This window comes from Sphaeramia orbicularis, chromosome 11, assembly GCF_902148855.1.
Source record: "Sphaeramia orbicularis chromosome 11, fSphaOr1.1, whole genome shotgun sequence".
In the NCBI taxonomy this organism is placed as follows: domain Eukaryota; kingdom Metazoa; phylum Chordata; class Actinopteri; order Kurtiformes; family Apogonidae; genus Sphaeramia; species Sphaeramia orbicularis.
The window spans coordinates 41589524-41602358 of record NC_043967.1 but is presented as its reverse complement, the minus strand read 5'-3'; the positions used below and the strand labels follow the sequence as shown (position 1 = coordinate 41602358).

The 12835-nt window shown below is 35.1% G+C and overlaps 1 protein-coding gene across 1 annotated transcript in view; it reads left to right on the top strand.

Annotated features, from left to right (window-relative positions):
• LOC115428346 (fibrocystin-L-like) overlaps positions 1-12835 on the top strand; it is a 43751-nt gene that overhangs the window by 14701 nt on the left and 16215 nt on the right. Inside the window, exons 9-13 of the mRNA XM_030147340.1 lie at positions 1910-2017; positions 3502-3666; positions 3753-3874; positions 5710-5842; positions 7967-8159. Coding sequence (XP_030003200.1) covers positions 1910-2017; positions 3502-3666; positions 3753-3874; positions 5710-5842; positions 7967-8159 — 721 coding nt within the window. The remainder of the gene's footprint in view (positions 1-1909; positions 2018-3501; positions 3667-3752; positions 3875-5709; positions 5843-7966; positions 8160-12835) is intronic.

The window sequence follows — 12835 nt, the reverse complement described above, 5'->3', positions numbered from 1 at the left end:
CACATCATAGTCGCAGAAAAAAAATTCTTAGACCATAAAAAGTCATCATAAACAACGGTTACACAATCCAGTCCTAACTCCTGTGTGTATCATGTGACTAAAACAGACAGAAAGGAAAACATGGAATGTCTAAAAGCACTGTTTTTGTCAGTACAATGCCATAGATATTGATGTAAGAACTGAAGTGATTTTGGTTATTATCAAGAAAACATGGAAAATGGATAGATATCAGCTGTGAAATTAAACTACTATGAGCTATTTTTGTTGTTATTATTATATTTGTCCAAACAAATGTACCTTTAGTTGTACCAGGCATTAAAATGAACAAGAAATTGAAGAAAACAAGGGTGGTTTAATGGTTATTTCCATGACTGTATATGCATTTTGGGCTAACAATTAGTCGAATGTATTGGAGACTAAATTAAAAAAAAAAAAAAAACTGTCATTTTTGTTTTTTTTTTCCTTTTGGCCCCATTTTAACTATTTATCTAACTGAGAAAACTCCACTTCCACACTAAGACACATGAACATATCTCACCAGTTCTAGCTTCACTCCATTGGTTGCCAGTGCATTTTAGAGTTGATTTTAAAATTCTTCTATTTGCTTTTAAATGTTTGAATGGCCTTGCCCCCTCCCACCTGTCTGACCTGATCTACCCCTATGCCCCCCCCCCCCCTCCTGTGCTCTCAGGTCAGCAGATCAGCTGCAGCTTATGGTTCCAAAAACTAAACCTTGCCTTTTCTGTTGCTGGCCCAAAGCTGTGGAACCAGTTGTACTTAGATGTTAGACAGGCTCAGTCTGTGCCTGTCTTTAAGTCACGTCTAAAAACACACTTTTTCTCATTGGCTTTTAATCAATGAGTGACATGTTTCTTTTTTTATATACTGTATATTCTGTATTTTTTTATGCTGTTTTCATCAGATTTTAATGTCTTAGTTTTTATGATGGTTGTATTTTGTTTTTCTTAGCCTGCTTTGCTCCCTGTGTTATCACTATTATTTACTTATTTAATCCATTATTTTAAATTTTGTGTACGGCGCTTTGGCCAGCTGTAAAGTTCTTAACCTGTTAAACCCTGACCATATTTTCAGGGGAAAAACACCTAAACAGACATACCCAAAGTAAATGAAGAATTACTTCACAATAATAAGGTTCATATGGATATTCTTGGTGTCTGTGGACATTCAGAGACCTCACAGAATCTATTCCCATTGTCTAAAATATTGTATCTATTACTATGCCTGAGTAAACTGTAACAAACTAAAAGAGAAATTAGAATTTTTTATCCTCGTCGTTTTTTTTTCGGCTGGATTGACGGTGATATGGATAAATTAATTGTTCGTGTCAGAGATTTTTAATAGCGTATATTTCATCCCACAAAGATTAAAAATCATGTTTGAATATTAAAGTTTGCACTAAAATGCACTTTTGATGTACTTTTATTAACATTAGGATCTAAACTTTGAGCAAAAGTTGAAAAAAAACATCCATTGTCCTGATTTATTGTATTTTTATAGCAGATGAATATTAATATAATTTTTTCAGACCGTGGGCGGGCTGATAGGGCTAAAGGGGTTAAATCACGTCTAAAAACCCACTTTTTCTCATTGGCTTTTAATCAATGAGTGACATGTTTATTTTTTTATATACTGTATATACTGCATTTTTTTATGCTGTTTTTTATCAGATTTTAATGTCTTAGTTTTTATGATGGTTGTATTTTGTTTTTCTTAGCCTGCTTTGCACCCTGTGTTATCACTATTTTTACTTATTTACTTATTTAATCCCTTGTTTTATGTTTTGTGTACGGCACTTTGTCCAGCTGTATAGTTCTTAAAGTGCATTATAAATAAACTTGGTATGGTAAGATTTACATTTAATAATTAGAAAACATCTTGTCTTTTCCAGGATCTGACGGACTGGGGACTCTTTTAACTGTTACTGGAACTGGATTTAACAGCGAAAACGCCTCCATCATGGTTGGAAAAACCAGGTGCCATGTCGAACAGGTCACAAGTAAGTGAAAGGAAGAATCCAGTGAAGTGACAGGGCTCGTGACTGCAACTGAATTACGGTCGCATGCGCCTGAGAATTTCGGTAGTGCGACTGTTTTTGAGATTACGATCACACGGTGCGCCAATAAAAAACTGAGCGAAAATTAATACGTGCGCCTAGAATAACGGCTGCAGAAGTAACTCGTCAGCTGAAAATAAACAAGCTCCACGCCCCGCTGACTGAAGCGGAAAATCTAGTCCCCGCCCCCTCGCGTGCGCAGGCGGCATAAACAAAAGGATCAAATAACTCCACCGACGTTTGAAACAATGTCCTGACTTCAGGCGTGGTGTAGACCACAGTGACTAAGGGTACGTTTACACGGCAACACTCCGCAAAGATTTCTCCTTTGCGTTATAAAATCATTCCGCGTTAAGACGACGCTGCTATGATAACGATCTGTGTTAACATGAGTCCGCGAGGACGGCTGAATACGCTGTAGTGGCCATGCCAGACCAGTAGCTGGCGATGTAGAGCTGTAGTGAAACAGTGGTGGTAAAACAGGCGCCTGCGCACAAACAATTTCCGGTTTAGACAGCCTTTAAATGAGGAGAAGAAGAAGAAGAGGAGGAGGAGGAGGAGGCGGACAACACTATTTACAAACAACAATGGCGAGTGGTCGTACAAAGACGCAGGACTTCTTTGTCTGGACAGACGAGCTGAGCACAGTTAGCAGCACGTATGTTGTTCTGAAACCGGCCATTGTTGTTGTGGTTGTTCCTTCTTTTTCTGCAGCTTTATTGTGTCATAGAGGCTGGCAAACCAGCTTGGAGGCGCATTACCGCCACCAACTGGCCCGGAGTGGGTTAACTGGCGGTTCTTGGCTGCGCACGCATGCGGTGACGTCATATTTTACCCCGGAACGCTCCGACTCGCGTTAACACGGAGCTGGAATGCGGAGCGTATCGATAACGTTCCACCCTGGACCCTGGTATCAAAAGTTTCCGGATTCAGGCACTCTAGGCACCGTTTCCATGTTAACAGAAGGCTAATCCGCGATGAAATCTTCCCGGAGTCGACTGAATCCAACGCCGTGTAAACGGCCCCTAAGGGCCTTTAGGCCATGAAATAAAAAAGTTGGTTGTTGCAAATAATGGTGTGATTCGTCTTTCTTCTCCAAGAACCAACTAAAGTATATACCACACATTGACAATTGTTTTGCACCTGTGTCAATGTAAGCTTTTTCTTTCATACTCTATTCAAATACTTTATTCTAGGTTGTTAACATTGCTTAAATACATATAGGAATATTACTTGGTATGGCCAAGAGTTTTGCTTGTTCTCCAAATTTTTTATATAATAGTGGTGCGCCTAGATTTTAGCCTGTGCGCCTAACTTTTTAGGGTTAGGAGCACAGTGCTCCTAGGTCAAAAAGTTAATTTTGAGCCCTGAGTGAAGATGTTTTAGCCGACAGGGAATTTGATTAGAATTTGTGGATTTCATGGCAGGTACCACTCAGGTGTGCAGGTTGGGCAGTGCCCCCGCTGGTACGTACCCCGTGTGGGTCACCTTCCCCTCTCTGGGTTATTCACGCTACACAGACGATGACGTCTTGTACTTCACCTACCAGCTGATAGTTTCATCTTTCTCCCCGATGTCTGGAAGTCTGGCAGGTGGGTTAAGTCATATGTACAAGGACTTTACAAATGTATATAATGCTTTTTTTCATAGGTGTAATTTCTCTTTTTTCTTTTCACAGGAGGAACGATGCTAACACTTGGAGGCTTCGGCTTTGGTCCGAACGCCGTAGTTATGGTCGGCAGTGATGAGTGTATGATGATGCATGCAAGAGGCACCGAGCTGAAATGCAAAACACCTCCAGTAAGTGTGCAGACTGCAAAACACTGTCCGTTTTATGCATTTATAAATCACAACACTGTTATTTGTTGATTTAGAGTGATGATATTCATGGTTCTGCTTCCCATATATATTTTTTATCAACTTAAAAAATATCAGAAATTGTATCTCAAGAGCATTTCTTTGGTCACTTAATCCCTGTCCACACTAACATGAGTATTTTATGTTAATTTTTTTTTAAAATTCTGTCCGCAAGACCTTCATTTTACAAAATATCTCAGTCCACGCAGTACAAAAATGATTATAAACTACTACTACTAAGACTCAGACAGACTGTTGTTTCTGTTGGACATTGTGGATAATGGTATACAGAGGTTTTAATCTGTCATAAAGGTGAGAAACAACATTAAGTTCAGTTACTTCAGTTAATTCTAAATTTAAACTGAGTTTAGGCTCAGAATTCTGACTTTGAACTCAGAATTCTAGCTTTAAACTCAAAATTCTGACTTCTTTTTTTCAGAATTCTGACTCTAAACTCAGAATTCTAACTTTAAAACTGTGAATTTTGATTTTTTTTCTCAGAATCCTGATTTTTTTTTCTCTCAGAATTCTGTCTTTAAACTTAGAATTCTGACTTTTTTTTCCCAGACTTCTGACTTTAAACTCAATTCTAACTTTTTTCTCAGAATTCTGTCTTTAAACACAGAATTCATACTCTAAAGTCAGAATTCTTACTTTTTTCCAAGAATTCTGTCTTTAAACTCAGAATTCTGACTTTTTTCTCAGAATTCTGACTCTAAACTCAGGAGGACTGGACAAGCTCCGCAACGACTCAGAGTCCGGAGACGAGCTGAGCAGCAGCTCCACGGAACACATGCAGACTACTTTAACACACTACTCAGAATTCTGACTCTAAACTCAGAATTCTGACTTTTTTCTCAGAATTCTGTCTTTAAACTCAGAATTCTGACTTTTTTTCCCCCAGAATTCTGACTTTAAACCCAGAATTCTGATTTTTTTTTCCAAGAATTCTGACTCTAAACTCAGAATTCTGACTTTTTTTTTCAGAAATCTGACTTTAAACTCAGAATTCTAACTTTAAACTGTGAATTTTAATTTTTTTTTTCTCAGAATCCTGATTTTTTTTCCTCTTAGAATTCTGTCTTTAAACTTAGAATTCTGACTTTTTTTTTCCAGACTTCTGACTTTAAACTCAATTCTAACTTTTTTTTCTGAGAATTCTGTCTTTAAACACAGAATTCGTACTCTAAACTCAGAATTCTGACTTTTTTCCTAGAATTCTGACTCTAAACTCAGAATTCTGACTTTTTTCTCAGAATTCTGTCTTTAAACTCAGAATTCTGACTTTTTTTTTTTTTTTTTTTTTCCAGAATTCTGACTTTAAACCCAAAATTCTGACTTTTTTCCAAGAATTCTGACTTTTTTTTCCAAGAACTCTGACTTTAAACCCAGAATTCTGACTTTTTTTTTTTCCAAGAATTGTGACTCTAAACTCAGAATTCTGACTTTTTCCAAGAATTCTGACTTTAAACTCAGAATTCTGACTTTTTTTTCCCCAGAATTCTGACTTTAAACTCAGAATTCAGAAAAAATCTATTTGGACCTTAATTTTTTTTTTTTTTTTCCAGTGGCCCTAATCCTCTTCTGTAGAGACCTGGATACTTTTAGGACATGAGAAAATGAAGAGGTCAAAAATAACAGAAGAGGTTTCATAGGGTTCCGCAGCTGAATCTGGACTGAACTGTGGATTTGTCCATTACCCTGATAAAACATCCTTTAAAATGTTATGGACTTTTTTCCTTCCTTCTCAGAAAGTGAACCTATATTTCTTATTCCAGGGAACTGCCGGATCCGTGGCGGTCACAGTGACCATGGGAAACATGACTCAGACGGCTAACAGCTCCTTCACCTACGACGCCGACCTCACACCTCAGATCTCAGGCCTGAGTCCTCTGGAAACCACTGTGATCGGTGAGTTCTGTTACTAATCCTTCTCGTGCATTTGATGAACATCAATGACACGGCACTTTTCTAATGCACTACTGAGGGTAGTGCTGTGGATTAGACTCTTTGTTATGATTAAATGAAGAATCAGGTTTAATGGGGAGTTGTTTGTCCTTAAATGTCAATAGAAATCCTCTCTGTCCAATGAATGTAACACACACAATTTATAGTCTGGTCATGATGAAAAGAGAAGGATTAACTTTTTATTCTTTTCAAAGCCACGTTTCATATCACTGCAAACATACCAGACATATGCGTGTGTAGAAGCAGAACGTTTCACAGGAAGGATTTAGTTTCATTAAAGGAATACAGAATGTTTTGTATAATTTATGGCAGATGCTGTTTTGCTCTCATGTGTTGCATACTCATGTTTTATATTTACAACCAGTACCTAAATATATGACAAGGTAATATATAATTTTTTTTACATTCTGAGCATTGTAAAAAACGCCAAATTGCAGTAAAATTCAATAAATTTTTTTTGCTGTTGTGATATTTTGGGTTGATCAATCTATCTATGCAGTTATGGCTTATCAGCTCTTATCAATATTATGCTTTTTTGTTATTATAGTTATTAGCTAGAGGTAAACAGATATATCAGCTGGCCGATTTGTTGGGCCGATATTTTGATTTTTTTCAATATTGGCCATTGGCCTTAATTTTTTTTTTTTTTTTTTTTTTTTTTTGAAAGCCGATATTTGATCAGTAGTAAAAATGTTGTAAGATATTTGATCAGGCACCTGTGTGGGCAGCACTTGAAGTTCAATACATGTTAAAAAAGTACTATGTGTGTTAATAATTTCATCTATATTGCTGAATAAAAACTTAATTATCTGAGTGTTTCAATTGTATTTTACAGTCAATGTGCTTTAACCTCCAAAGACCCAGGACATGTCCACAAAGTACAAGCTTTTTTTGTTTTTTATTAAATACGTGCCTATATTGGAAACATGATGCAACAGTTTTTTCAGATGCAGTTTTAAAATTCTTTATGGAATGTCTTTTGTGATGGACAGTTTTCTTTTTTTTTTTTTTGTATAAAGTTGTGAAACTCTTGTCCATAAATATGGACAGTGGGTCTTAGGAGGTTAAAAAAAAAAAAGTAAAAAAATTCGGACTTAAATTCTGTCTCAAAAATCGGCTGTATATATAAATACCGATAATCGGCTGACCAAATTTTTAAAAAATCAGCATTGGCCTCAGAAAAACCCATATCAGCTGTTGGTACTGTTTATATTGTACATATATTTATGGTCTTAAGTTTTAGTAAAGAAAACTATTTTTTAATCATGCTTTGTCTGTTTAGGCAGAAAAAAAAAATCAGGAATCATCCATGACAGAAAAAAAATCTAGATTAAACTTTTCATCTTTCCTTAGTTTAGTGGTTATTCTGTAAATTTGATTTAATTTTGATTTGATTTGATAAAGCACTTTGTGACTGTCTGTGAAAAGTGCTCTATAAATAAAATTTACTTACTTACTTAGTGCATAAAACCATCATTTGAAGGGTAAGTCAGTTGGAAGTCACGTGAACCTTGAACCCTCTATTCTTAGACCATGAAAATGACACTGGGATAAACTGGTGCATTCCTTCATTGTTGTCTGTCTAATGCAATTTCCTGCATCACAAATAATGCAATTATTATCTTTAGCGTGTGACTATATGATTATATTGCATTAGATGTCGGTGACAGACATAAATCTTAAGCTTAGTCTATTAATGTAACTGCGTGGCCTGTTGAAAATAAGGAAACAGGACTAGTATAGTGTTGTAAAGGAGTGTGTGATAATAACCTTTTGTTGTCATTCTCGCCTCATTAGCTTTGTTCTCACATTGTGTAATGTTGACATGCAGGTTTTTGGTTTTTTTTAACCTTAAGAATCTGACCTGCACAAACAAAAAATGTCATCCAGTACAATTAGAGCAGACACAAGTGAAGCATCCACACAACAGGAATCTGCAACACAATCTAAGATTAGGCCCCACAGTTACTCCGATGAAGGTGCTAATTATCATGGCAACTTGAGTGACGGACTCTTCCAAAGCAAAGATGTGTTTGACGTTTCCATTTTGGTTTCTGTTTGTTAAAGGACACAGAGTTCTCACCATTGAGGGATCAAACCTCGGCGGCCCAGACAATGACAGTTTCGTGTTGGTGGGAGGGAAGAAGTGTCTCACGCTGATGTGGACGGCGACGAACATCACCTGTCGCCTCCCTGTGCTGCCTCCAGGCCTGCACAAGGTGGATGTACAGGTTGGAAACAATGGCTACCCACAGACCAGGTATAACTTCTGTCAACATTCCCACATGAGTCCTATGGAGGAGCCGATAGTATCAGTTCCACATGTTGAAAAGGTGATGTTGGCGTTGTCGGTGATGGAATGTACATTTACTCAGATACTTGGGTATTTACATTTTATGTAACAGTGAAAACAGGACTGAAATATGTTAAAACTTAAAACTTTAGTCACTTTTCATATGATAGGTTTTCATCCAGCTTCCTGTTCAGTTCAAGCACAGGTGTCAAACACGCGGCCCGGGGGCCAAATCTGGCCCGCCGAAGGTTCCAGTCCGGCCCTTGGGATGAATCTGTGAAATGCAAAAACTACACTAAGATATTAACAATCCTTTTAGTTCAGGTTCCACATTCAGACTAATTCAATCTCAAGTGGGCAGGATTCAGTAAAATACTATCATAATAACATAGAAATAATGACAATTCCAAATTTTTCTCTTTCAAAATGTAAATATTTTCATGTATTTACACTAAAACAAAGTATAATTTTGCAAAAAATGTGAATAAACTGCACTCCCACTGCAGTCAAAACATCTTCCATGGTCAAGACAACAGTGGCTGAACTGATAAGAACTGATAAGACTGAAGGATGGACTATGGACAGAGCGAACCCACTGGTGTCTCTTATCTTCGCACACACATTCCACAATTCTTACACAGTTCATGCATCTCCCAATCTAATCTAATCTAATCTAATCTAATCTAATCTAATCTAAATATGAACAACCTGAAATGTCTTAAGGGAAGTAAGTACAATTTTAACAAGATTCTGTCTGTTACTAAATGTTTTGTGCATTTCTAAGTTATAATGTACATGTGTAAATGATAAACTGTGGCAGAATATTGTTAAAATTACACTTACTTTTTTCAGTTTGCTCATGTTATTCACATTGTTTGAAAGGATAGTTTGTAGATGTAAACTTTTTCATATTGTAAATTTAGTTTTTTCGCTCTGAAACATAGAGAAAAGATTGGAGTTGACATTATTTATATATTATTGTGTTATATTGTTATATATGTTATGTTATTTTACTGCTCTGGCCTGCTTCAGATCAAATTTAGCTGAATGTGGCCCCTGAACTAAAAGGAGTTTGACACCCCTGAGTTAAAGCAACAAATCTACAAATTAATTGATTTTGTATATTTGTATATTTAATCAGAACATTCTCCCCCTTCGAAAACTAAATAAACTCTTCGTATTTGCTGGAAAATGTCAGAAAACTTTCCTTAGCTCATGAAAAGTTGACTTAGAGATATGTGATTCTCAGAGAGCAGTTACAAATATCCAAATATATGATAATCCTGTAGAATATGATATCGTAATATGAATACAAAAACATCATATATAGCAGGGGTGTCAAACATGCGGCCCGGGGGCCAAATGCGGCCCGCCAAAGGGTCCAGTTCAGCCCCTGGGATGTTTTTGCCAAGTGCAAAAATTCCACAGTCTTGAATTGAATTAAGCAAAAAAAAAAAAAAAAAAATAGCTTGAATTAAGGAAAAAAATCTTGAATTAAGCCAAAAAAAATCTTCAATTAAGTAAAAAAAAAATCTTCAGTTAAGCCCAAAAAAATCTTCAATTAGGTAAAAAAAAAATCTTCAAATGAGCCTAAAAAAAAAAAATATTCAATTAAGTAAAAAAAAATATTCAATTAAGCCAAAAAAAAAAAAATCTCAAATCTATCAAAAAATCTTGAATTAAGCCAAAAAAAATCTTCAATTAAGTTAAAAAAAATCTTGAATTAAGCCAAAAAAAAAAATTTCAATTAAGTAAAAAAATCTTGAATTAAGCCAGAAAAAATCTAGAATTAACTTACATTTTTTTCCCTTTGTTTTAGTGCAAAAAATAACATTAAATTATGAAAATATTTACATTTACAAACTATCCTGTTATACTAAAATGTGAATAACCTGAACAAATATGAACAACCTGTAATATCTAAAGAAAATTAAGCACAATTTGAACAGTTTTTCTGCCTGTTCCTCAGTGTTTAGTGTCTTTGCAGATCCGATCCATAATGCACATGGAGAAATGATAAGTTGAGGAATAATATTGTTAAAATTGCACTAAATTTTCTTACGTTTTTTAATTTAAATTTCAGTTTTTTCAGGATTTTTTTTTTTTTTTTGGGATAGTTTATAAACGTAAATATTTTCATAATTTAATGGGGTTTTTTTTTATACTAAAACAAAGACAAAAATTTGGAGTTGTCATTATTTATAGGTTATTATGTTATTATTTTACTGGTTCGGCCCACTGCAGATCAAATTTAGCTGAATATGGCCCCTGAACTAAAATGAGTTTGCCACCCCTGGTTTATAGTAAACCTCTGACGGGGAACATGTTAAAGGCTAACTCACTTTATTATCATCATTAGGAAATTCAGTTTGCATTTTTTATTTTTATGTTTTACCATTTTTTTTCCCTTTCTTACAATGAAAGTTATTTTTTGCAATGTGCAGTTATTATAGCGTATGTCAAGGTGGAGGACTTATTGTGATACTTCAGACTTTGTTCTTTTACATATCATCACCTTCCAAAAATAACTGTTAAGTCCTTTTTTTTATTTCTTATTTTTGAATAAAAACAACTTTTTTGCCCTAAAAAATCAAATACTCCATTTCTGGTTTAAGTTTTTTGACCCTAAGTAATTTTTTTTTTCAGATTTTTCAGATTCTTGAAAAAAAAAAAAAAAAAACTTAGAAAAACTTAAATTATTTTAGAAAGGTATAACAACAGCAGTATAGTTACACAAGTTACAAAAGCCACACAGATTACAAAACACAGTGTAGTTTTTGTACTTATTTATTATTACTGTTTCTACTGAGTGCTACTTTATATGTTTTTTTTTAGACTTTTTATATCTCTTACTTTAGTCCCTACTTTTAATATTATTATCCCCATGCTGCTCTAACATTTCAAATTTCCCTGTTATTGGACTAATAAATGATCATCACTATTACACTTATACACACATCGCCTAGCATCAACAGTTGTTATTAGCGCATTAGGACAAGTCAGCTGCCATTGAAAGCACTCAGGGTCTAAGTTAGTGCTCAAACATTACTTTCACCTAACTAATTCCTAGTATATATTGCTGATAATGTTTTGATAAACTTTCATTTGTGTGAGCCACATACCTTCCTTCTGGAGGTATTTTCTTTTGACCCAAATCAGAGACAATACGACTAAATACAAAGATCTGTAACCTGATGCTATTTCCAGTCATTATGGTAATTTGAGGCCTTTTTTTTTTTTTTTTCCAGTTTCTGTTTTTGGACAGAGTAGAGAAGTAGAGTTATGTTCAGGTCACGTCTGAGAGAAACAATAAACATGTATTTAACCCCCTATCTGCCTGAAAATGGCAATCAGACCAAATCTGCATCAAGGAGGTTACAGAGTTTTAACATAGTGACACTATCAAGCACTGTGGTTTTAAGTGAAGGATCTTAATACTTGTTCCACCACTGGTTACTATGAATATGCTGCAGCACAAGGGGATGAGTTTGAGGCTATGGATGCAATTAATTATAATGTCACTTAAAAATAAAGATAAAGATACACCCTCCTGTAGCATCATATACCCTGTAAACTAGAAACATGGTGTAAAAGCGTCCCTTATTTACCCACATTATTATTATTACCTCCACCACGAGGTATTGTGATCACTTTGCTTTGTGTGTTTGTTTGTTTGTTTGTTTGTTTGTTTGTTTGTTAGCAAGATAACTCAAAAAGTTAGGGACGGATTTGCATGAAATTTTCCGGAAATGTTGATACTGGCACGAGGAAGAAATGATTAAATTTTGGTGGTGATCAGGGGGGACAGATCTGTCTTGGCGGAGGTCTGCCATTTTCTTGTTTATATTACTGTGACACCCCCTCCCCCCCCCTTTTTTTTTTTGGTTTATTTATTTATTTATTGGTTCATGTTTAATGGCAGTTTGTATATATGTGGGAGGGGTGGGAGGGAGGGTTTTTGGTTGATTAAACGAAGAAAAACAATTTAAGACATTGTATCTAAAATGTATCAAATATTGTTTGTCCTTTCTTGAATTTAAAAAAAGTCAAATAAAATAAAATAAAGATATGTAATAATTAGGGATGTCCGATATTGGCTTTTTTGCCAAAAACCGATATGCCGATATTGTCCAATGCTTAATTTCCGATATCTACCGATACCGCTGCCGATATATGTGGGATATTAAACTAATTTTAGGTAACATCACATATCTCCTGTCATGGAATTAACACATCATGCCTAATTTTATTGTGATGCCCCATTGGATGTATTCTCAAATGCAACAAGGCTTTCAAAATGTAAACACTGTCTGTGCAAAGAATACATACTTCAACTTAAGTTGTGGAAAAAATGCCATATTTATTTATTTTCTCTCCCTCCCTCCATGAGTCTATTACAGTGTGGCAACTCTACTGTACAGTTTTGAAAACTGCACATTTCTTTCAGCTACAAACAATGCTTGATTTACGCGTCGGTAAATGCCGGTGAAATCAAGGCATTATTTTATCGGTTTTAATGATAGGCAAAAAAAATGATAACGATATTCACCGATATTACATTTTTGAATGAATGAATAAATGAATGTTTATTTCAGTTAAATACAAAATACAAAACACATACATATTAAAAACAACAACAAAAC